At 40.6% G+C, this 26,725-nt stretch overlaps 1 protein-coding gene across 2 annotated transcripts in view; it reads right to left on the bottom strand.

Moving 5' to 3' along the window:
- The window catches only part of cntn4 (contactin 4), a 176,299-nt gene that overhangs the window by 73,987 nt on the left and 75,587 nt on the right, over positions 1 to 26,725 (bottom strand). For both annotated transcript variants that reach the window (XM_086167710.1, XM_086167712.1), the window contains exon 5: positions 17,934 to 18,029. In XM_086167710.1, the coding sequence (XP_086023836.1) occupies positions 17,934 to 18,029 (96 nt within the window). The remainder of the gene's footprint in view (positions 1 to 17,933; positions 18,030 to 26,725) is intronic.

Here is a 26,725-nt window from a genome sequence, read left to right as displayed (position 1 = left end):
TTAAATGGCTACCTGCAAAGCCTTTCTATTACAAACATGATACTGGTCAAATCAGACCAGGGTGATCAACCCAGATATGGTGGAAACACTAATGTAAACACAATATGGATCCATAGGGATGAGTAAGGAGATGAGGCTGAAGACAGGTTTTCCCATTTTCCAAGATTTATGTTTCAACACTCACCTATAATTACAAGCTGGTAGTAACTGATAAGAACTACACCCCATATTATCTCCAACAAATCTAACAAATTACTTTGAAAAAATTGACTTTTGCTTTTACTAACCGGATAATATTGAGCATGCAGTGAATGTTCTGTTCAATCTGTAATGCAATGTTCTACATTGACCTCAGAGTCAAATTGGTATGGTATTTCCAACATGGCATGACAGAATGTTTACAAAAGACACTTGCTGTTATAGTTGTAGTCAATTCAACGCAATTCATTTCGGTAGTTTGTTTTGTTTTCCCTGCTTAATTGATATAAGCATATTGCCTGAGATTGTAAAAATACGCGGCTAAATAGTTTAAATTTGTAGGGATGCTGGCCTTAGAAATATTGAAAAGGACTTGTAAATACAACATTACACACAACTGTACATACAACTTTTGTCATTTGAGAAGACACGTCTGCTCCTCCCTGTCACTGCAAGTCAGATGTAAATGAGAATAGGATGAATCTGCATCTTAATGGAATTACATTTATTTCATTTCTGAGCTGCCACTGCAGCAAATAGGAAAAGTCTAATCAAGGAATGGCTCTAAAGCTGCTACATAATGACATTTGTACATTTATTTGTCTCTACTCTGTGTATGGGTTGTTTACACTGGTTTTTCAGCTTTAAACAATCAAATATTAAAAATTAGGAGTACAGTTATTCACATTCTGTCTTTTTAAAGCAAACCATGAGAAGGCAATAAGAGAAAAATCAGGATTCACCAGCATCCAAAAAAAAAATCTCAGGAATTTATTGAGGAAGGATAGGAAGAACCCAGGCCAAAACCCAGCCGAAAATAGAGAAAGACTAAAGAAATACGTCATTATAAAGATGAATCAAGGATCCAAATGATTGAAAAAGCCCACACTTCCATCTTCAATGTAACTGTAAATGTTGGCAATGTCTATTAGCAGTCATTCGAGAAAAAGGGAGAAACAAACCTAAACAAACAAAATTTAATTTCATAAAATAGTGACTAATTTCCATTCAATGCTGGTCCAGCCTTCTAGTGTTCCTCATGATGCTACCTCAGTACAGCGCCAGGCACTGACACTGTCCCTCGGGGTTCAGCCTCGACTGCTAAAACCGATACATATTCATTTGCACTTAGACAATATGTATGACAAGGCTGAAGAACTACAGCAACCAAAAACAAACACAGCAGCCATCTGTCAACACAATGGGATGGATTCAGTTTTACAAGTACATGATGCACTAGATGTGAATAGTACACGATTTTGCATCATATTACAGAGTTCATTTGCACAGACAGGGAAACCTGCTTAGAGTATTCACCTTTGGCATTTATCTAGTCTTTGTTTTAACCCCACTTGTTTCAACAGAATATATATAAACTGCCAAAATCACATCCTATGAACTCATTCGCGTACAGTTAATATCACATGCAAAACCGCATAGTGACTACTAAATATGTTTTAATCCCTCTCCCTCTATTATAATCAATGGGACATTGTCATGTTGCCATATTCACAAATTTACATGGAAATGGGGTTTCTTCATCTTTCCATAGATTTGGCAATTTCTCTGATGACAGACATCAGTTGTGTGCTTTTACATTCATCAGTCAGAGCTGTTCCAATACAATGTGAACCACTCTGCAAACTATTTGCAGAGTCATCAACAGATACATTGGACAAGAAAGTCAAGTCAGAGATTAAATTGACAATTTTGTTCTATTAGAATGTACACATTTGCTGACGTAGGACCGAGCCAGACACCTCGTCCATCATTTGAGCTAATGCCACCGGCACACTGCATCTCGTGTTTACTGAGTACAATCCTTCCATATCTGTTCTGAGCTGATAAATCCCATCTATTGTTGTTTTTCCTTTACGGGGAAAAACAGGATGCACGTGTCTGTGTTGTTCGAGCATTAGGTGGGGGTAAGAAAAAAGTGGAGTCTTTGAAAAAAAAAAAAAAACTGAAGTCCTCGAGTGATTTCAGTACTGAGTGGCCCTTAAAGGTCTCTAACCATTAGAAAATAGAGGTCAGAAGCATTAGGTCAATGACTAAACACAGTAATCATGTTGTGCAAAGAGCACAGCAGGGTCATACTGGCACCCCATTAAAGCTGTGAAGAAGATAGAAGCTGGCAGCCACTAACTTCCTGCCTCTGATCCAGCGTGATAGATGAACTGCACTTTTCAGAGAAACAAGGAGTTTGTTTTGAAAAAAATCAAAAGAAAAAAAACATTGAGAATGGCCATCGCTGTGGTCTTTGGAGTCAAAACTGCTGATTCATTTGTGCTTTCACTGTAACTTATGCTGGAGAGATGTCTCATGTCTTTCAGGGTCCATCACACCAGGTCTAAACTCAGCTTCCTGTTGCCTTATTTCTTGGACAGGTAAAGAAGTGATGATACTGGAAGTATTGCAAAGAGTATTCAATGAGCAGCTAACATGCTACCGAGCGGACAGTTGATTCCCTGTGGCGACCCCTGAAGGAAAAGCCAAAAGGAAAAGAAGAAGGAACTGGTAAAAAAAATATATATATATATATAATTGGCAGGGTAATAAGCTATTTCCATCGCTCTGTAGATTTTAGTTGGTCTGAAGCCAACCAATAACAGATTCCCTTCCCTCATATGTGAATAAAATCCCCGACTGTCAGGGTCCATAGCCTTAAGAGATCTAATATAATTCGGATATTCATTTGCCGTCCTTATACTCAGTTCGGAATTTTTGTCAGCTGCACATCTTATTCTGTCATGTCTCCTCAAGCATGTTAGTACAAAATAGGACTTAGGATTATTAAATGCCTGATTCATTATCTTATTCAGCCGGATGACCTGAAAAAAAGCAACTTATAATGATTTCATCATCAGTTCTATTTTAGAAAAACAATGACAGGAGAAACATCCTGGTTTTCCCAGATGATGGGCAGACCTTTAACACCCTGGGGCAAACTCTGTTCTACGAGGTTAGAGTATATGAATAATATTTGTCCTGACTTGATGGACAGATTTCAAACATTTATTATGAAATGGCTTGAGGAATAATATACAAAGCTGTCTTGGAGTGGAGAAAATCATCCCATAGGAGCAGGCCCCTGAGACAAGCCTTGGGGTTTTACACTGGATGTCACATCATCTCATAACCTATTATTTAGTTTTAGAAATACATTTAAATGATGCCTTGTTGCAAAAGAGTATCTAAAATGTCTGCTTGATCACGTAAACCATGATTTTAAACAATCCTGAATGTAACATACAGTATATTGTTAATAATCTACATTAATCTGATACATGTTATCAAGAAGATAACATGTAGATGTAGATGTACACGTAGATCAAGAAGCTGGAGGATTTCAGGTACTTAGGGTCAACAGTCCAGAGCAACGGAGAGTGCGGAAAGGAGGTGAAGAGACGGGTCCAAGCAGGTTGGAATGGGTGGAGAAAAGTGTCAGGGGTTCTATGTGATAGAAGACGTTCAGCCAGAATAAAAGGAAAGGTGAACAAGACAGTGGTGAGACCAGCGATGATGTATGGACTAGAAACTGTTACAATGATCAAAAGACAGCAGGCAGAACTAGAGGTTGCAGAGATGAAGATGTTGAGGTTCTCTTTGGGAGTGACCAGGATGGATAGGATCAGGAATGAGTCTATCAGAGGAACAGCACATGTTAGATGTTTTGGAGAGAAGGTCAGAGAAGCCAGACTGAGATGGTTGGGTCATGTACAGAGGAGGGATAGAGAATATATTGGTAGATGGATGCTGGAGTTGGAGCTGCCAGGCAAGAGGTCTCGAGGAAGACCAAAGAGAAGATTTATGGACGTAGTGAGAGAGGATATGAAGGTCGTTGGTGTGAGAGAGGAGGATACAGACAATAGGGTTAGATGGAGAGAGTTGACTCGCTGTGGCGACCCCTGACGGGAAAAAGCCGAAAGAAGAAGAAGAAGAAGAAGAATCTGATACATGTTATGTTATCCTCCTTACATTGTTTTTTTTCCAGCTCTATGTCAAATGTTCTGGGACTTTTAAACATACAAAAAAAAGGTCCCCCAACGCTGAACACATTATCTAATGATAGATGCTATGTTAAATAAATGGTCATGGATGCAATAAAATCCCAAAAATAATTTTAAACTGGATCAATTATCAACAAACAAGATTGTTTTCCTACTAGGAAGAGCCGCCACTGCAAAATATGCAACACATCTATGTTGTGCAGTTCTAGTACAGCGCTATGTTGCATCATAATTTCTGTAGGTTGGACTGAATGCAGTGAGACATCCGGGACAAGATGAATCCTCTGCAGTCTTGGACTCTGGAGAGCCTTCTTACACTGATTCAGCTGCTCCTGTAGGTCAATAACCTGCATTCACCAGCAGGAAAGTAATCTGTTGGATCTCTGTTATGCAAGATTCAAAGGAGGTGTTGCATCATGTTTCATCATTCCCTTTGCTTTGTTTTTTCAATTTAATACTATTAGCGGTTGACTGGGAAGCTTATTTATCAATCCTGGAAATTCATTTGGTGGAATATTAATTTGCCAAAAAAAAAAAATTCGAAAAACAAAAAATCATTGCATGGTGCTTGCTAAAGTATTTATCTTATCACTTCACAAAAGAATTCTCTAACTTTTTCATGTTCAGGACAAAAATGAGCTTCAGAGAGTCCAGACACCCATTTGAAGAATTTTAGTCCCCCTATTTCAAATATAACTAGTTGAAATTCTGTTTTGTAGGAAATAAACACCAGTAAATCAAACCCATAACAGTGATCAAAAGTTTGATCAAAGTAGACAAAGTTTTTCTATGAAAACAATAAAATATTATCTTTAGAATTTTTTTCATGGATTTTGCACTCAATTAAACAAATCCCTTATTTTGCCTCTTTTCTCCCTCTCAAAACACATTTACCTTTAGAATTATCCCCTTTGCTTGGAGTGATTATTTCAGGACATGTATTCTTAACTAATGTGTCAGATCACATATTCAATAAAATGTTTTGACATTAAAGTTGTTTAAGGTCACACAAACCATGTCCTGTGTAACTAAACTATTGACCAGTACAGTCAGAATAAAGAATTAATCAGTAACTCGTCTTAATAAATATTACACATTGTCCACTGTCTTCTAGGTACAATGCTCCCAATGTTACTAAAAAAAGTTCTACCATCAATGAGGAGGAGTCATTGGAGTTGGGAAACAGTTGATGCATGAGTCAGGTTAAACCCAAGCTTCAAGCAGCTTGTTGACACCATCCGGGTTATCATTTTTACCCAAATTTTCATCCTCCTTGCATAGAAGGTGATAATCATTGCTTCTGGGATAAAATCTCCACTAACAATGACGGATTTGTGTTTCCCTGGATGCTACAAGAGCTGGAGGATGTGATGTGTGACCGGCGCACAGGAGAGGACAGACGGTCTTGCACACACTGTGAACCATTAAAAAACAAACCAAAAAAAAACATGTATACACACACACGTATATCCTTAAGCTGCACATCACTTTTTCACTCACATGTATATTTCAAATAGGACAGGAGTGCTGTGTAGTGTAAACTTTAAAGGAGCTTAAAGGGAGCTTTAGGAAGCCTGTCACTCATGCTTGTCTTGTGAGGAACGTGTGTCTCCTGCTCTCAGCTGTGACCTTTTCATACGTGATTAGGAGCTTTCAAGTGAGAGTGTCACATATCCCATTTCATGCTGCTGTCATGTTGCAGGCAGCTTGTCACTGGGTTCTCTTCACTGACTTGACAGAGCTACACAATGTCAGATGAGTAAAGGTGTTAGTGAGAGTGTGGCCTGGTTGCTGTAACACTGACATATAACAATATTTCACAAAATCAGAAATATAAATGAATATTTGTTTATAAAAAGAGATTACCCACACAGATTGCGAAACATGGCATCTGATAATCAGATTAAGAGCACAATAATCCCTGTTTGCAGAAAGAAAAATGAGTGTCAATCTAACTGAGAATATGTACAATATCAACAAAGTACTTTGGTGGCAATTTTACAGAATCATTTTTACTCAATGCATTTTCACAGATTGAGCCAATGCTTTTGTCAAAAATTATCTTTAAACAGCACCAGCGCACATTGAATTCTATCTTATTCAACAATTTTGTATTTAGCAGAAAGAAATATCAAAAAATAAATTCCAATTAGGCATTTTTTAATTTCTGTGTTGACTGTGAAAGTTTCTTTTGTACATACCAAGTATTTTTTTCTTCTCTTACAACAAAACCCATCTCCCCAGCCTGGGGGGAATAAACGTGGATATCTATTGGTATTGCCACTAAGAGAAAAAAATCAGAGAAATCTGAATAAAAATACCTTTATTTAATTGATCAGTTTATAAGAAACATAAATTTAACCATTCTATATGTGTTAGGTAGCTATATTTAAGTTTCCTCCGTAAAGGATGATAAACAAAGAAATTGTCCTTCTAGCGAACATAAAATAAAGAATCATTGGCCTTACATTGTTTCAATGTAAGGCCAATACATTGGCCTTATAATGTAAGGCCAATGTTTCAATATTACTGGCTATTATATTTTGCTTATTGCCCATTGCATATTATATCATATACTGTAATGTTTCACCTACTGCTGAAGAGGTACTTACAAAATTTTGAAATTGCACAAACCAGTTCTAAACCAATAACTATTAACGTACTAACTAACTAAATAAATAAACATTAAAACCTAAATGTACAAGTCAAGGAAATGAGCCAGTCAGAAGGTACAGATTGATTGGAGCCCATGGTTAGTTCACCACAATTAACGTAGAGTTAAATTAATCCCTCATTTGAATGTCGTGCTTCAACTGACACAGGATAAAAGTCAATACTGAATCAATATACTTTAGTAGTGTGTATGTTTGTGCATGAGCTTGTTAAATAAAAAAAAAATGAGGCAGATAATTCAAAGTCCATATGGAAAGCCACATTTGGGATTGAACCAGGGTCTTTCTTGTTGTGAGGCAGAAGAGCTTAACACTGCTGTATCCTGCTGCCCAAAAGAAACCAAAAAGAAAAAAAAACAAACATCATTCACGACTCATATACAGTGGCAAACAAGTGGTTCTTCAACGTTGCTTTAAAGACATCAATAGAGCAGGCCTGCCTAATATCGAGATGCAGACTGTTACGCAAGGTAATGTCTCCAGTAGTTACACAATGTTGGTGCACCAAAAGAAAAGGCCGTCTCGCCAACAGCCTTTTTACGGACCTTGGGGACACACAAAAGGTGTCCAGGCCAGTCAGATGGATAGGATGATGCAATGCCACTGACTATTTTATAGATGAGTGGCAACAACTTAAAGTCTTGTCTTATATTGAAGAGGCTCCAGATTTGTTTTACTTGAATAAGTATTTCTCTCTTCTTGTAATTTCAATTTGTAGCACTACCATTTTATTTGTATCAATATAGAATTGCAAAACACATTTCCCAATCCAAGTTAGGTATCTTCATGAGATCTCCATGCAGTTCAACAAGTTTTATTTTATTTTTTTCTTTCAATGTGACAGCTGAGACAGTCTTCTCTACCACCATCATTAAAACACCAAAGGATGAAATATCTGTTGAAAGAATGGTCTTTATTTCTCTAGTGGGGTTCAGAGGCTTTGGAGAATCAGTAACAAGGAGCTCTGAAACAGAGGGCTGTAGATGGAATACCTTATTAAGCGACTGTGGTGCCTTAATAAGGTACTTCATCTTCTCAGGGCCTATATTTCCTGTGATATCCATATTGCAACCTATAACACTTGTTACATCATTTAGTCCTTTATACTCCTGTAAATTCCATAATATTCTCATCTATTCTCCAATGATTATTTTCATTTTATTTCATTTAGAAATACAATGAAATGACTGAAAACTTTTTGAACCCCCCCCTCCCCGTCTTTTAACAATCTGTCAATGTTGCCACATTTAAATAAAGCAGTATATCACTTGATGGAAATGTAAATGATCACCTTTGGAGGGGCACTCACAGGGTTTGGAGATGCAATGGAGAACATTATGGCAGCAACATCATTCAGCATGACCCATTTGGTAGGTTAGGGGTCAGTGGATCCACAGACCTTGAAAAGGTTAGACAATGGCATCGTGACTGCTATTCGGTATTGGGATGAAATCCTTCGATCCATTGTCACAGCCCATGGTAGTGCAGTAGGACATGGCATTGCACGAAAATGCTTGACCTCATGTGGCCAGAGTTTCCAGGCAGTTCCTGGAGAATGAAGGAACTTGACACCATTGACTGGCCCCCATGTTCACTTGACTTAATCCCAATAGAACACCTCTGGAACATTATGATTCGTTCCATCTGGCGCCGCCAGGTTGCTCCTCAGACTGTCAAGGAGCACGGTGATGCCCTGGGCCAGATCTGTGAGGATATCCCCAAAGACACAGGCCAATCTATCACATTATAAAGATGCAACAGGACTCTAAAAAGGCGGGGGAAATTCAGCCCGTCTGTCCAAAAATAGAGAATAGGTAATTCTGCATTTCAAGGCAGATGTGTGTTTTTTCTTCAAACATCCACATCCCCACCTATTTTTACTCTTTCTGATGTCCAAACACGTCTTTCTGCATGGGTGAGTACAGAAGCAGGGCAGCTGTCTGCCATGCATAATGTTCCTTTGAGACCCCTATCCAACTGATGGAAACCCACTGTGGCTGTGGGCATCCCTCTGCAACAGGATGGTCCGCAAACAAAAGACGCTGAAAAGGGGATGTGCACAGGTTTTACGCAAAATTTTCCACCTACAAGCTGGATTTGAATGATAAAATATTAAGTGGTATGTCAGATTTGTCTCGTTATAGTTTTGGTATCAGCTATCAGGGCTGTTGATGGAACGCCCTCTGAGTCAAAGAAATACCATGACAGCAGAAAATTCACACTGAACAGATTTTGGTCTAAAAATGCAGTCAAAGGACAAAAGCACTGAATATGTATCATCTTTTTACTGTCTTATCTTCTCATGTAGTTGGTGGTGTTCTGATTACACATGTATATATATATGTATATATATATTACAATGGGCCAGGGGTTACAACGGGCAAGTGGTTACAATGGGCGAGTGGTGCAATGGCCCAATGTTGCAACGTGTCTGACTACTGATCAGAGGATTCTAGGTTTGACTTCTGGCTGGCTCGGATATCCTCTTCATCCACTACAACTCCGACTTTCGGTACGACTCCGGTTTCTGCCACCTCTAGAAATTCTCAGATGACTCTTCAATCATGGGACGCATCAATGATGACAGTGAGGAGGCGGAGGGGGGCCTGATCACGAGTTTTGTTGAGAGGAGCAACCAGAACCATCTCCCTACACAATATATCCAAGACCAAGGAGGTGGTCGTGGACTTCCGGAAGAATCGGAAGAGACAGGTATCAATCACTATCCAGGGTGAAGAGGTGGATATAGTGGACTCCTACAAGTACCTTGGGTTCCACATCAACAACAAAATGGATGGGTCACACAACACAGATGCACTCTACAGGAACGGTCAGAGCAGGATGTTCTCCCCGAGGAGACTGAGGTCATTTGGTGTCTGTTAGCTCCTCAAGACCTTCTACCAATCTATGACATCAAGCGCACTCTTCTTCAGTATAGTGTGCTGGTGGGGCAGTGCCAGGACTGTTGAGGTCAACTGGCTCAATAAGATAGTGAGGAAATCCCGCTCGGTGGTGGGACTGAACCTGGACCATTTACAATCGGTGGCAGTGGGGAGGGTGAAGGACTGGGAGCCATCCTGGACAATCCTTCCTACCCCCCGCATGACGAGCTGTGACTGATGTGCAGCTCCTTCAGCCAATGGTTCATCCCACCCCGGTGCAGAACTGAACGCCTCAGATGCTCCATTGTGCCCGCGGCCATCAGACTGTATAACAGCAGTCTGGACGAAACACGGCTCTGACTGGCCTGAGTGCACCTGCGTTACTTCCACAATCTCCCTACCTTAGCTCATTCACTACCTCACCCATTCACATGTCATGCTCTAATTCTGCAGTCTTTCATATCCTTGTTGGTCCCAGCCCGCACACATCCTGCCTGGATTTGTTTATTTATTTTATTCATTGTTATTGTCACTCTATTAATATTGTTGTTTAGTTTTCTTTGTGTATTTTTCACCCTCACTGTTCCTTGGTGTTGTCCATAATCATCCCTGACATTGTTGCTGTTGTGTATTTATTCATTGATGTCTTGCCATTCTCTGTCTTCTGTCTCTCTATTTTGATTAATATTCACATTTAATTTTTTTTGACACAACTGTTACACTGCTGTGACAAACGAATTTCCCCTATGGGTATCAATAAAGTTTATCTTATCTTATCTTATCTTATCTTATCTTATCTTATCTTATCTTATCTTATCTTATCTTATCAATGGCTGATTATCTGACTGAGTTTCAGTAGCTATCTATTTCCACGATCTTACTTTCCTTTTTCTCTTGTCCCCAATATGCATGGTGGGGGATTGTCTATAAGGGTTACAAATGAGGTGGACCTGCAGCTTTTCTAATCATCAATGACAAACGTAACTTATTTTTTCCATTGACAGGCCTGATTGAAATTCATTTCTGGCTTAATCTTAAAAAAAATATGATAATACCGACACAATTGTTTTTTTAGGAGCAATTCATCTTCCTCTGATATCTGATGCTGCTTTTTGATCTTGTTATTGCTCTCTCTTCAATCCTGAAGTGACAGCATGAATAGCAGGTAGACCACAAAGCTTCCACCAGCTGAATGTGCCAGACACTCCTTTAATAAGTGTCAGGGCACCAGCACTAGATGCCGGTACAGCTTATTATTTTAGACGAAAAGGGACCATGTATTATCTCCTGCTATAGGGAATAATGCAACAAGACAAAAATACTGCCCCACAGGTAAAAAGCAGACCGAGTTCCCAATACAGCACATGAGTTTCTGGCCTTGGTAACGTCTAACAACCTGACTGTGATGCCCACCGTGGAAAAAAAAAGTACATTTGAAAATGGTATTTAACAGAGGTGCTTACAGAACACCTTGTGTTCTATAATATACCGGAGTCATAAAACATCCATATAATAATAAATAATGGATGGGTGAACTTCAACAAACCTTCAGGGAATCCTTCCCAAGACTGGAGAGCTGGCAGAAAATGAGTTGTTTCCCTTAAACCAGACATTGAATGTCAAGCTTGAGCCTCCTCTTCTCTACTGTGACATAAGTTCCCCCTGTGAAGCAGACCTATGTGATACACCCATGGTTTTAGGACATTATTTTGGTCCCTGTTTTTAAATTATGAAACCATCATCTCAGTGTTTTCCAGTCAAAAGAAGCCCACAAACACCTTTCCATGCTGCCGAGAGGCTTCTTTACTCCTTCGGTATTCTCCTTACAACTTCACAAGACTCTTCAAGCTCCTCTGCCTCTTCAAAGTGCTCCTTACAGTGTTTAAATCAAAGGTAGATTACTTTATTTCAATTGTCCTGCACCACCCCTCACCGTCCTTTCCAGAATTGCTTGAATCTGAACCTCTTTACTACCACGTTCCTTCAGTAATCTTACTAAAGTTTACCTGTGTCCAGGGTTTTCACCTGCATTTACCACTAAAGCACTTTACATCATTCATCCATTCAGTCACTAACTGTACTGCCTATTCTGTGCTCAAGTTCTCATTCGGCAAGACCTGTCGCCAGTCGATCACAGTGCCATATACACGATATACATCCATTCACTCTCTTATTTACATACCTGGATAATTAAGGGTCTCCAGTTGACCTGCTGCATGTTTTTGGATTGTATAAAGGCACCTCTGTCAGAATTGAACCAGGCACCTTCTTGTAATGAGGGGTAAGTGCTAACCGGCAGGCCGTCTTTTCATCATATCAGGAATTATTCACACTTTATAGGCAACCAAGGTCTATGTGGCTTATTTCATCAGCCTGATGGTGTCCTTCACTGCCTGTTTCCACATTAGGTGCCCTGAATACAACCCACTCAGATTCTAGGCCTCCTATGTCCTTTAGCTCGTTTCCTGCAAAAAGGCTATATGTCCAAAGACGAAGGTTGACAAAACAGGATCCAGCTTGTTTTTATCTCCTTGACCACTGCTTTCTGTCCAGTTCCATTACACTCAACAGAGTTTTTTCTTCGTGAGTGAAGCTCAGGCACAGCTCTCTCATAGGCCCGGGTCTGGCCAGTAGGGGCACATATTTGAGTTCCTCTTGTAGGCCCAGCTCCAGGATTATGCCCTGGTTTCCCTATTTCGAGTAATGTGCCATGCCACACCGCTGAAGCAATCATAGTTGCTCTAAATAATTTGTGATAAAAACCTTCACAAAAGCTGTGCTCACAAAGGAGAAAATGACTCTTGATGTTTAACATTATAGAAGTGTAAAATGGAAAAATACAGCTTAAAATATACACAAACACAGGTAATGATCAGACACATTGACTCATTGTCAGTAGAAAATATAGCCTTTACCGCTAAATATAACTGTTCATTAAATAAATGGATTTAATGCAGATGGACCCTTTGTAACTGCCGTTATTGTTACTTAATTTCTTTTAAACTAATTGCATCTAAACATACTTATATAACAGCATTCAGGGTAGCTTTCTGACTCACAAAAGAACTTTCTGATTAGGGGGCGGGCGGACTATCCCGAAATTCCAAAGCAATTAATCTGGTTGCCTTTAAAAGAATTACTTCCGACTGCGAGGAGAGGAAAGCGCTACTTTCCATGTAACAAAGGCAGCTTATCAGGTCAACAAAGAGCCACTGTAGTGGCAATACTCTTTGCTCCGTGTCTTGGGATTGATCGTTTTTCATTGTTGTCAGTTGGACTTCTCTCCTGGTCTGACCAGTAGGAGGTATGATGTATCTTAAATCTTGCCCATTTCCTTATGTGACATTAATACTATTCTCCAGTTTGAATTGAAGAATTGTGTTTTTAATGATGGCACTTGCTGTCTCTGATCTGAATTTTAAGACCTTTATGTACAATTAGTTGCTTTGTGCATTATCTGAATTTTTAACTGTGAGGGGTAAGAAAAGGGTTGTAGGAGAATTGAAAAAAGAAGTAAATGCAAGTGCAGAAACCAAATGTGTAGTTGATTGGTCATTAAAAAGAGAGCATAAAACAGATGAGGCTGCCAAAACACATTTGTATCTCTTGAAAGACTGTCATAACCTTATAAGGTAGCTTCAATTTGAGAGTAGAAGATCACCTCAGAATCCACCTCACCAGACATTAGGAATTAACTTTTACTTGCAGGAATGAGCAGCTAATGCTATAATTATGACTTGGACAATGATGCTGAGTCCTGAGATTAAGAAGATATTGCTATAGTATCACTTATATTTTAACTAGTACGCATTTTTCCATTGCCAATATTGCAAAGAATAGCAATGAAGGTTTCTTTTATTTGTGATTTATTTTGAGTGGACAAATCAGCTATGGCCCTCATGTGGTTTAATCAATTCCTTGGTATTTTTTTCAGTGGTTTACTAGTTTTCCTGCATCCTTTGCATGTGGCTTTTCAGGGTTAGACAACAAAGTGGAAGTTTCCAATCCATCCATCCATCCATCCATCCATCCATCCATCCATCCATCCATCCATCCATCCATCCATCCATCCATCCATCCATCCATCCATCCATCCATCCATCCATCCATCCATCTTCTCCCCACTTATCTGAAGTTGTATTGTGGGGACAGGCCCAGACCTCGCTCTCCCCCGCCAGATGGTCCAGCTCATCTGTGGGGAGGCGTTTCCAGGTCAGCCTAGAGACATAGTTTCTCCAGCGTGTCCTGGGTCTTCCCTGTGGCCTCCTCCTATATGGACATGCCCTGAATACCTCCCCCGGGAGGCGTCCTGGAGGCATCCTGACCAGATGCCTGAGCCATCTCATCTAACTCCTCCCTATGTAGAGGAGCAGTGACTCTACTCGGAGCTCCTCCCGGATGGCCGAAATTCCCCTGTCTTTAAGGGACAGTCTGGCCACCCTGCGGAGAAAACTCATTTCAGCCACTTGCATCCATGATCTCGTTCTTTCGGTCACTACCCACAGCTCGTGACCATAGATGAGGTAAGAACGTAGATCGACAAGTAGATTAAAAGCTTGGCCTTCTGGCTCAGCTCCCTCTTCACCATGACAAACTGGTACAGAGTTCGCATCACTGCAGACTCTGCACCAATCCGCCTGTTGATCTCCAGCTCCATTCTTCCCTCTCTCTTGAACAAGACCTTAATATACTTGAACTCCTCCACTTGGGGCAGGACCTCTTCCCCGACCCAGAGTCAGCACTCCATGCATTTCTGGTTGACCACCATGATCTCGGATTTGGAGGTGATGATCCTCATCCCAGCTGCTTCACACAGCAGCTGCGAAACCGCTCCAGTGGGAGCTGGAGATCATGGCCTGATGATGCTAACAGAACCGCATCAGCTGCAAAAAGCAGAAACTTGATCCTGCGTTCACCGAACCCACAGAAATTCTGTCGATAAAAGTTACGAACAGAATCGATGACAAAGAGCAGCCCTGGTGGAGTCCAACTCTCACCGGAAACGGATACGACTTACAACTGGCAGTGCAAACCAGGTTCCAACACCGATCATACAGGGACCGAAAAGCCAATATAAAAGAGTTTGGTATCCCATACTCCCAGAGCGCCCCCACAGGATTGCCTTAGGGTAACGGTTGAATGTCTCCTCCAGGTCCACAAACCTCATGTAGGCTGGGCCGAGGATAGAGAGCTGGTTCACTGTTCCACGACCACCACGAAAAACCACACTGCTCCTCCTGGATCCGAGTTTCAACAACCCAGCAGACCCTCTTTTCCAGCACAGTTGAATAGACCTTACCAGGGAGGCTGAGGAGTGTGATCCCCATGTAGTTGGAACACACCCTTGCAATCTCCCTTTTTAAAAAGGGGGATCACCATCCCGGTCTGCCAGTCCAACAGCACTGTCCTCGACATCCACGCAATGCTGCAGAGGTGTGTCAGCAGGGAGAGCTCTATCTGAAAGACAATTATCACTTCCCAAATAGAAGGAAACATCTATTTTCCTTTTCTAAAAGATGGCTAATTGAATTTATTGATTTTTCACCCTGCCATGTTGAAAGATCCATATCCTTCTTTGATAGGTTTCTTCCAAGTTAGAAATTCTCCATCTAAATTGTGCAAGGTATCATAAAAAGTGTTTTTTATTCATGGTTAGGATAAATACACTGTCAGTCCTTTTAACAGTATGTAGACTTATGTGTACCACCAAGATTGAAATAAATTCATTATCAGTAGCATGAACAATGAGACAAGATCTTTAGATGATTTCTGATCATCCTTGCTCTTCACTGACAGACACTTGACCTATGAATGTTTTGGTTGTATTGACTGCCCCCTGTGTTTAAAAGAAAATTCAAACATAACAACAACTATTCTTTCTTTTCAAGTGCTACACGCGAGAAGGAGCCCAGTGGTGCAGTGTTTAGCTCTTCAGCCTCACAGCACGATGGACCCTGGTTGGATTCCGACAGGGGATCTTTCTGTGTGGAGCATGCATGTTCACCCCATGCCTGTGTGGGTTTCTTCCAGGACTCAGGTTTCCTCCCACAGTCCAAAACCATGCAGCAGGTTATTTGGAAAAAATTGAAAAATTGCCCTGATGTGCAAATGAGTGATTGGCTGTCTGTCTCTATATTTGACCCTGTGATTGACTGGAAAGGAGACCAGTTCAGGATGTACCCCCCTCTTGTACGATGGCAGCGGGGATAAAATAAACTCTAGTACCCCCCACCATCCTGAGTAGGAGAAGCAGTAGACAATGGATGGATAGAACGGCTAAATGCATGGGAGACAGCAGCCATAGCAAAGTGACGAGTCAGTTTTTCTAATGACAAATAGTAGTAGAAGCCTCTATTAAAGCTGAGAAATGCAGCTCACCTTAAGAATTGACACTTAACATTGACTCTGTATTTTAGTTAATGCCTTGAGGGGCCTTTCAGTGACTGAAGAAGTCTGGCATGTTTAAATTATTTCCCATTGGTCTTATATGCAAACCTTAATTGGACCACTTCAGCAAAAAGCTGGCAGATATCAAAAGACCATGTGAAGTAACTCTTCACATTTCACAGCAATCAGAAGTTCTAATCAATTATAATCATAACCATCCCAGAAGCATTTTTACCACAGCAGAGCAAACCTCAGCGATTTGGTTGCTATCAACTGGAGGAATATAATCCAGACAGCTGTTGCATTTTATGAGCTGTATCAAGGGGAGCAAAGATGCCACTAAAGGACACATCTGTTTCGCTTAAACAGAAAATATGAAAAATCTTGCAAGAATATTGACTTATTACTTGGTCAAAATAAGATTTTGTAGCAGATGAATGGTTGAGAAGAGGCGCAAACTGCATTTGCACTGCTTGCACAATCAGTCCTCTAAAATGAGGAGTCAGTCAGAAAGCAAAATTACTGTGCCTGTGGTAATACTTGAATAATGATGAACTTGGACTAAGAAGGCACTGGTAGTCACGTCCTCCCAAATATATCCATGGACTAAAAATGTTCACATGAAATTCAAACATGACCTCTAATCTTCAAACCATCACGAATGATATCCTTCAGACAAAAAAGTGAATATGTGTGTTTCCCAAGAATGACTTGAATTATTACGTTTTCTTCATAGTTCATATTCATAGACTCTCTGAGACAAATAGCTCCCATTTTAAGGGAAATCTATATTTTTGATATCTCCTGCTACTCTGCAAAAGCTCATTCACAATCAACTTAGTCAAGATGAAGCCTGAACGCAACATAAAAAATTAACTTGTCATGCTGAATGCATATCAAGGCAGAAAATAAGAAGAATAAGAAGACTAAGACTAAGAAATTATGTCGAAGCATTCAATGTTCTGCATTCATAATTCATCCGTAAAGCAGTAGAAGCAGATCTGGAGTCAGATTTTCATCAATCTTTTCAGGCCATCAACCAACCCATATTAGTCTCAAAAATACTTACAAGATTTGTTAGCAATTCTTTCTGTTCGAGTATAGAAGTCGACTTCATTTTTCATCGAGATAAATATAAATTTAAACAGATTGATACTTGAAACCGTTATTGAAAGCTAAAACCTTAACTTCATTCACATGACATTAATTTTCAAATGAAGCGGAGGACTGTCCCAAAGGGTTATCAAGCCCACTCAGGAAACCAGAATTAAACCCTTTTGGCTCTGCTCTAGGTCTGCAATTCTCTGTTAGAGAATATCATTGATAAAGAGGGACACACTGGCTGAATCAAGCTGATATTGTAGAGTGGAACAAAATAGGGCTCCACTCAGAGGAGATTTATCTGTGGGGTTGTGATAGTGAGACTGTCACACTTGGCCTAAGCAACACTAATCACACTTAAGCAACGTGCCAATCCAGGAAACTTGGAAAGCTTTCACTGCTCTATATACCACCAGATGTAAGGTGTTGATTACAAGAGAAACAACTGGATCTTAAATAGCACTTGTCTAAACAAAAAAAAATTTAAAAAATCCAGAAATCTATCTGAAAATGTTTCATGCAACCCTTTATTTCTCTTTTCTCATTCTGTCTCTCTCACTCTCTTTTTCTGTGTCTCTCCCAATGCATAGCAATCAGTCCGCTACTGATTCTCAATGTAAAACGCAAGCAATTTCAATTCCAACTGGTTTTAAAAATCAATAATGCAAGGTGGATAGATTTACCTCCAGAATGTGGCGGAGGCCCACATAGCAGAACCACTCCTTGACCCTCACGGACAAATACTGAGCTTCTTCTGTGTGTCTTGAAGTTTTCCAAGTCTGGAAGATAATTTGGGGGAAAAAAAGAACAGTGAAATGTCTTTACAAGTCAGAGGCTGTTACATCTGATCCTAGAACACATGAGTGCTCTGACATGAGCAAATGATTGGTTTTCTTACTACATTGTTTTTCCTGCTTCTTACTCCATTTCAAGGTCACAGCCTGTGGAGCAAAAGCATTGTGCAGCAGGCGTGCAAACACTCACTACAGGTTGCCAGTTTATTATAGAGCTCCCACAGATAAACACACCATGCACACAAGCAGATAGTTCCTGGCCTTGGACAGCGGGAGAAAATTGAAGCTTAACCCTGATATGTACAACCTTTTTTACACTGAATGCCGAGGTTTATAATGGAAGATAGCAGTATCAACCAAAAGGCATGTAAAAATACATAATAGTCATTAGTGCTTCTGCTGTTTTAATATGTTTAAGAGTAAGAGAAAAACCACAACACAAGTTCACTGCTTTGCTCAACTTTTTACAGCTACACCATCTGACTTAAAGCAGAAAATACCCTTTAGCTTTGCTCTGGGTCAAATTTCACCCTCCTTTTGTGTTTTAGTACCCTGGATGTCTAACACTGATAACTGTGTCAGAGAAAGGTGAGCATAGAGATATTTCACTTGAAAAACAGTATTCATTAGTTGGATAAGCTGTAAGGATGTTCTCTAATTTCATTACGACATTATAGTTTTACACTAAAAGAGGGGTCGGCAACCTTTACCACTCAAAAAGCCAATCTGACCCATTTCCCCACAGTAAAGAAAACACCGGGAGCCACACAAACCTGTTGAAATTTAAAATGAATCAACATGGAATATAACTTTATTTTTTTCTGCCTTTATGGTATGTATAAATAGATTTTATAAATCTATATATAAACAATATTTTAAGACAGGAGGCAAAAATAGAGGTTGCAGGGATGAAGATGTTGAGGTTCTCTTTGGGAGTGACCAGGATGGATAGGATCAGGAATGAGTCTATCAGAGGACCAGCACATGTTAGATGTTTTGGAGAAAAGGTCAGAGAAGCCAGACTGAGATGGTTTGGTCATGTACAGAGGAGGGATAGTGGATATATTGATAGACGGATGCTGGAATTGGAGCTGCCAGGCAGGAGGTCTAGAGGAAGACCAAAGAGAAGATTTATGGACGTAGAGAGAGAGGATATGAAGGTAGTTGGTGTGAGAGAGGAGGATACAGAGAATAGGGTTAGATGGAGAAAGTCGATTTGCTATGGCGACCCCTGAAGGGAAAATCCGAAAGGAGAAGAAGAAGAAGAAGAAGAAGAAGAAGAAGAAGAAGAAGAAGAAGAAGAGGAAGATGTATAAAAATATTTTAGGTGTGTTAGAATTTTGTTCATGTCAAAGTTCAGACAAATTAGAATGATAAAAACAATAAGGCTATCGTTAAAAATATACATATGAAGATAGGTGATACTGGATCTCCACATTATCCATATGTATTCCCCAAATTTAAATGATTAACCTCAATTAACCTTGCTCTACACTATGCAGCATATTCTCAATGTCAATGCCTAGCCATGCAGACATGAATGCTCTCTTCTCTTTGCAAAGCTGTATCCAATCCACTTTCAAATGAGATTACTGATTAGTTGAGCTCCAAGTGGCCTAAATGTAAAATTATCGGGCTCACTGATTTATGAAGAGGACTATAAGGTCGGTTAATATGTGTCATATTGGCTGCAGGACAAGTCAATTAAAAATCAGACTTTAATTATTTCTTTAAACATAAATCTTGTCTTAACCCACAAGTGTAGTTTAACTAATAGCGACTTCAGAGTCCTATTAAGAGCACAATTGCTAATGTTTTTTCAAGATTAATACCACATTAGTCAGTTTAGGGTCAATAGACTGTTACTACCTCGGTAATGTAAAACCATATGCCAGCTGTTGTATGTGAAATAGCAAAATGTGGACAAGCCATGGTATATAATTTATCTATGATATAGAGGATTAGCCCATTTGTACTAAAAGAGCAATGTATTGTTTTGATGTTTTCTCATTTACTATACCAGACAGACAATATATATCTGCTGATAAAACATCATTACAAAACATGCACAATAATCTTGAATGATATATAGCTCTTTTCCAGGGGGGTTGGAACAAATCATGTAAACTACCATGTGCCATTTGTTCTGGCGCGTGTTAAGTCAGATCATTTACTCTACACAAACAGCCTGGTAATACAGACCTTTATCTTGGCTCTACCCTTTGACAGGTTACAACCTGATAGTTTTTCATAGACTCACTGACTGACACACCTCCTTGCTGGAGGTAATTGCGGGGGGGGAATATCTCTACTTTTATTTTTCTCTCTACCAAAGTTGCTCAATTGCCTCTAAACAGCCCCAAATATCGATCAAAACTGGTCTTGTTTGTGTTCCATTTGCCAACTAGTTAATCAAAACCTGAGTCATATTCGTAGGTTTGACCATGGACTGTTTTTTGTTTATTCGAAGAGCAGCTGGATGACAGCTTCAAACATTTCAAAAGATAAACTGGATAAGAATTAGGCACTTCCTAGTGAGGGTGACATGATGTTTATGTCAAAACTGAATTCATCATTATTATTGGTGGCAGGGTATGTAGATTCGTTACGTGTTTCTTGTTCCTTGAAAAAAATGTTTAGAAGCACAAGGTTCAACAAGGCAGGCACGGTTGCTCAGTGGTTATAAGCTTCAGCTTCAGTTTGAATGTTCTCTCCATGTCTGTGTGGGTTTCCTCCCACATTCTAAAAAGGTTAATTGGGGAAAAAAAAAAATGGAAAATTGCCTCAAATGAGTGAGTGAATGCTGTCTGGCTCCGTATGTGGACCAGAGATTGACTGGTGACCAGTCCTGGGTGTACCATGCCTCTCGCTGATGACAGCTGGGATAGGCTCCAGCATCCCTCATGACCCTGAGTGCAGGTTCAACATATAATAGACTTATCCTTAATAGGGTTATGAGATAATCTTTTTCAAGATTTCCATAATTTCTTTCATGATGTAATTCATACAAGTATACTTGTCTTTTCCCAAAGTCTTGCCCTGTTGTCTCCTCTTTTCACAACCTGCTACCACAAACAAAAGAGATCATTATCATTTCATTCATCCATTCAGATAATGGAAAGAGACTTTTTAAATTCTCTTTTGCAAGGTAATTTTTCAAGATAAAGTGGTCAGTAACTAATATAGGCAAAATCCCTATGATTCTGAATGTATAAGCAGGTTTCGACACGCACACCTTTTGCATTCGGCTGGGAAAGCTGCTGGGGATTGAGGAGTTGGACGGCTCTGGGGGCAACGGTCGCCCTTCTCCTCTGGGTGTTGCCAGGTGTAAGATGTGGGACATATCTTGGAGCACTTTTTTGGCTAATTTTAAGGTTTGACTGTCAGGGAAGTAGGAGAGAGTGATGAGAGTTTGGCCAATTATTCTGGAGCAGAACAAGGTGAGGAGCTTCAGGCGATTCCTGTCTTGTTAGGTGATGAAATGGAACCAGCAGGTGAAGGAGAAGGTCATTACACTTTCAATAAAGGTGTAATAGAACTTGATTAGTATTGTATTGGTAACATCAAATGACCTCAACTTCCTGAGCAGGTACTGCCGCTGGTGACAATTCCTGATGATCTCCTCAGTGTTACAGAAGAACTTTAGGAGGTTGCCGAAGACAGTGCCCAGGAATCTGTACTCCTTCACCATTTCCATTCCCCCTGTATGGTGGTAGTGATTGCCTCTGCCAGTTGCCTCTGCCTGCTGGAGAGCATGATGACCATGTCCTTACTCATATTCAGATTCAGGCAGGAGGCTTTGCACCAGAATGCAAAGCCTGGAGGGCTGAACCGTGGTGGAGTGAGGGACCGGACACTAGGCACTGGAGGAGGACAGTGTCATTGGCAAACTTCACCAGGTGGCAGTACTGTTGGATGGGCCTGCAGTTGTCTGTCCAGAGGACAAAAGAGCAGGGGAGATAGTTTGCAGCATTGAGGTGAGCTAATGGAGGTGAAGAGGGTGTCGGAACGGACATTGTTTGCCTTTTTCCAGCTTTGTAGGCATCAGGGACGGATCAGAAATATTTGTCAAGTGTTTTCCACAGATGGGTTTTACAGTTGTCATACTTCTGGAATCCTTTAAGAGCATTTTCCGGTGAGCAGTGATTGAAATCACCTGTGATGAATTTTAGGGGCATCAGGGGAGATCTGCTCAAATCTGCCAAGTGTGGATCTGACATGCTCTGAGGCTGAGAGTGCGCTGGCTTTGGGGTGGCTGTATACCAGGATCAGGAAAAGTTGTGGGAATTTTCTAGGGAGATAGAAGGGGCGCAGGGAGACCGCAAGGGGCTCACTGTCCGAGTTGCAGAGCCAAAACTGCGGCTTAAACAACGATGCAGCTGATTCATTGATTGTTTTGGGTGAGCTTCATGCCGCCAAAACACTTAGCCTCGTCACATCAGACAACTGATATTACCATAAACTTCTGAGGCTGTTCACTTCTGACAATGAAGAATAGGATTTTAAAGATTTCAGTGCGCAGGAGGAAGACTAAGATAGTGATCAGCTGGAGTAGGACAAAGCGGGGTAGAAAATGGATGGATGGATGGACGGACTTTTCCTTGTGTTATTTATTATTAATCTTTTTCTTTAGCCCTGTTCAGAAAAAGACATTTCCAGTACCAATTTGTAGACGTTACCAGTGTGTATTTAATTGAAATTAAAAAAATGTTTCTGTGTAAATATGTCATGTTACAACATGGACACCTGTTGCTTATAAGTTTATACATGTGGCTTATATATGTACACACACATTTATTTGTTTATTTTCAGCTGGTGCGACTTATATTCAGGTGCTCTCAATAGTCCAGAAAATAAAGTATATAATGCAGTATTCCCCTCCAATCTAGCATATAAATCATCACTTTGTTCGTTCTTTGCCACCTCTACCTTGTGCTGCATCTCCCTGAACTTCCGTCAACTGTCAGTCCACTCAGAGGTCCACTTCTTTGCAACTGTTAAAATTTCTGCACTCCCTTATTCCACTACCAAGTCTCCATACTTACTTTCCTCCTCGACAACACATTGAGTACACTCCTACCTGTCCCTCCGATCAGACTTGCTGAGGTTGTCCTGTCATCTGGAGGCTCTTACTGACCCACCAGAACCTTTCTCAACTCCTCCCTGAAAACCACACAACATTTCTCCATTTCACGTCCCAACACTTAATCCTCTGCTTTGCCTTTGTGCTCTTGATCTTCCTTGCTTCCAAAGTCCTCCTACACGCTACCATCCGATGCTGTCAAGCTATACTCTCACCTATCACTATTTTGTGGTTACAGATCTCCTTCAGCTGTGTTTGGTTATTGGACTTCTGTGCTCAGAATCGGAATCAGAAACAGAATACTTTATTGATCCCACAGGGGAAATTGCTTTTCGTTGAAAGCAGCTTCTGTCACAGAATCGAGCGGGGAAGAACTGGAATAGAACTTTATATAAAAATAAGATTAAAATTAACGATTAATAAAAATAAAAAGAACAGGTTAGATCAACATTAAGTAAATAAAAATACATTCAAGGTATAAAACTATACTAAAATATATGTAACATGTATACATGTGTATTTACAAGTACATGTATTTGATTACATGTAATCATTTTGTGTAAAAGTATGGGTTTTTGTAAAGTAAAACATTTATTGCAGCAAAGACACTGATTGCCTGACACTCAGAGTGAGGAGTTCTACAGCCTAATGGCTGGTGGCAGGAATAATTTCCTACGGCGGTCATTGGGGCATTGTGGTGGGATCAGTCTGGAGCTGAAAAAACTCCTGTACCTGACCAGCACATTGTGGAGTGGGTTGGTCACAGTGTCCAGGATGACCTTTGCCTTGTGAAACATACACTGATCTGATACCAACGCCAGGGGGTCCAGCTTCACTCCGACAACATCAGTGGTCTTGTGGATCAGCTTGTTCAATCTATTGGCATCCGCTATCCTAAGCCTGCTGTTCCAGCACACCACAGCATAGAAGATAGCACATGGCTACCACCGACTCGGAACATTTTAAGCATAGTCCTGCAGATGTTAAGGGACCTCAGTCGCCTCAGCAGATAAATGCGGCTCTGGCTGTTCTTGTACAGGGCGTAGGCGTTTTTTCCCCAAGTCCAGTTTGTTGTCAGTGACTACCCCCAGATACTTGGACTGTCCATAACAAACACCATGTTCAGGCATTAAGGTGTCCATATGTACACTTGGCACCAATGCAACTTAGGCCAGAGTTCTTTGATCGACCTTGTGGGGGGATAGGAGGGTGTGCTACAACTATTGGGAGATCACATTCCTCAGCCTCCCTGGTTAGGTCTATTCAGTGGTGCTGGGCTGTTGACCCTCGGATCCAGGAGAAGCAGTGTGATTTTCATCCAAGTCATGGCTCCTCCGCATAGAGAGGAGTTGGATGAGGTTGCTTGGGCCTTTAGTCACGATGCCTCCTGGACGCCTCCCAGGGGAGGTATTCTGGGCATGTCCATCTGGGAGGAGGCCACAGGGAAGGACATGCTGGAGAGACTATGTCTCTAAGGTAGCCTGGGAATGCCTTGGGGTCCCCACAGAAGAGATGGAGCATGTGGTGAGGGAGAGGGAGGTCTGGGACTCACTGCTATAGCTGCTGTCCTGGCGAACTGACTTCCGATAAGTGGGGGGAAGATTGATAGATGGGTGGATGGATGGAAAACTTCCACGTTGTTGTCCATAAATGATACTATAGCAGTATCTTGGTAATCTCAGGACTCAGCATCATTGTCCAAGTCATAATCACAGCATTAGCTGCTCATTCCTGTAAGTAAAATTAATTCCTTAATGTCTGGTAAGTTGGATTCTGATGTGATCTTCTTCTCTCAAGATTGAAGATACCTTCTAAGGTTATGAAAGTCTTTCAAAAGAGACAAATGTGTTTTTGCATTCCTATCTGTTTTATGCTCTCTTTTTCATGACCACACATGTGGTTTCTGCACTTGCATTTACTTGTTTCAATTCTCCTACAACACTTTTCTTTTATGGAAGCTAGTAGCACAATTACCCCTCAGAGCGAAAAATTCAGATAATGCACAAAGCAACTAATTTTACATAAAGGTCTTAAAACTTTATTCAGATAATGGACAGCAAGTACCATCTTTACAAACGTAATTCTTCAATTCAAACTGGAGAATAGTATTAATGTCACACAGGGAAGATTTAAGATGCATACCTCCTACTGGTCAGACCAGGAGAGTAGTCCAACTGACAACAATGAAAACCGATCAAGCGGCCGGGATGAGGATCAGCACTTCCGAATCCAAGACCATGGTGCTCAACTAGAAATGGGTGGAATGCGCACTCTGGGTTCTGCCCCAAGTGGAGGAGTTTAAGTATTTTGTGATCTTGTTCTCGAGTGACGGAAGGATGGAGCAGGAGATTGACAGGTGGTCTGTCGTGGTGAAGAGGGAGCTGAGCCAGAAGGCGAATCTCCCAATTTACTAGTCGATCTAAATTCACACCCTCCCCTTTGTAAGGGTGGGTCTCACTGCTCCGGCTGCCACCCTTGCGACCCGACTCCGGATAAGCGGGGGAAGAAGGATGAATGGATGGATGGATGCATCTCCTTCAGATTACAGATTACATCACCTATAAAGGACTTGACAGACATCTTGTCTTGAAATGACTTTTATTATCTTGTGTAAATTGAACAAAAACAATCTGATCTGTTTGGATGGATACATTTTGCACCCATTCAAAGTAACAGCCCATACAATACTCTCCTATTCCTGAAATGTTTTTTTCCCCTCAATAAAAAGAATATATGAAACAATTGCAAAGGCTTAGGTGAACATTCTATTACTGTGGTTAGCTTTTATTTCTATTGCCGTTTTTAAGTATGATTTCCTACCCTATTCATAGGCTGTGCATCGCCAAGGTCTGCTGTTATGCAGAATGTCAGTCAAAGCTTTGCCCTGAATGACAAGTAAGTGTATATCGCAATAATATACCAATTATGCTAAGCAATTCTACTTGTAGGTCTGTTTCCTATGTCCGGAATCACATGCATGAATTATTTATCAACTGTCAAACCTGGTGAGAAAGGAGTTGGATTAAAGTGCTTATGGTATGTAAATCCACTTATTTGATTTAGGTACTTATGTCCCTGCTTCTTAGTTAAAAAAAAAAAAAAAAGCCTCCCTCCACACCAGAATAATTGAGCATGCAAGTGAAGTCCATAGATGGAATGACATATCTGCTGTCAATGGTTATTTTTAGTCTGCAAATCACTTTCCCTCCAAATTAGGTTTTCAACTGTGATAAAGGCTCACCGATCCTGGCAGGAGCGAGCAGGATGGCGACCAGGTTATAAAATGACTTGAGACGCAAAGAGAAGATGTCTAAAGATGTGAGTTTAAGGTTTTTCTTTTGTGGTTTATGATCTGTGTAGGATTCGTTTGAGCGTTCCTGTTTAAATTAAGCAGTTTAACTTTATAGCTTGTCATATTTTACGAATTGTTACTTTTCAGTAGCTTTTAAGGGAGCACCATATGCCTGGTTATCTCTCACCTGTCACTCAAAGGTGATTAATGTTGAGGCAAGGCTAATTGACTTTTCTGTTGTCGGTCGGCTTCATCTCTGGCTGATGCTCATCAAAGATCGCTGATGAGGATTAAGTATTTTCTCTG

The sequence above is a fragment of the Fistularia commersonii genome, chromosome 21 (genome assembly GCF_037954325.1).
Source record: "Fistularia commersonii isolate RoL2024-O1a breed Wild chromosome 21, RoL_Fcom_v1.0, whole genome shotgun sequence".
NCBI lineage: Eukaryota > Metazoa > Chordata > Actinopteri > Syngnathiformes > Fistulariidae > Fistularia > Fistularia commersonii.
Note: the sequence above shows the minus strand (reverse complement) of the source record. Positions and strands in the feature narration are given on the sequence as shown.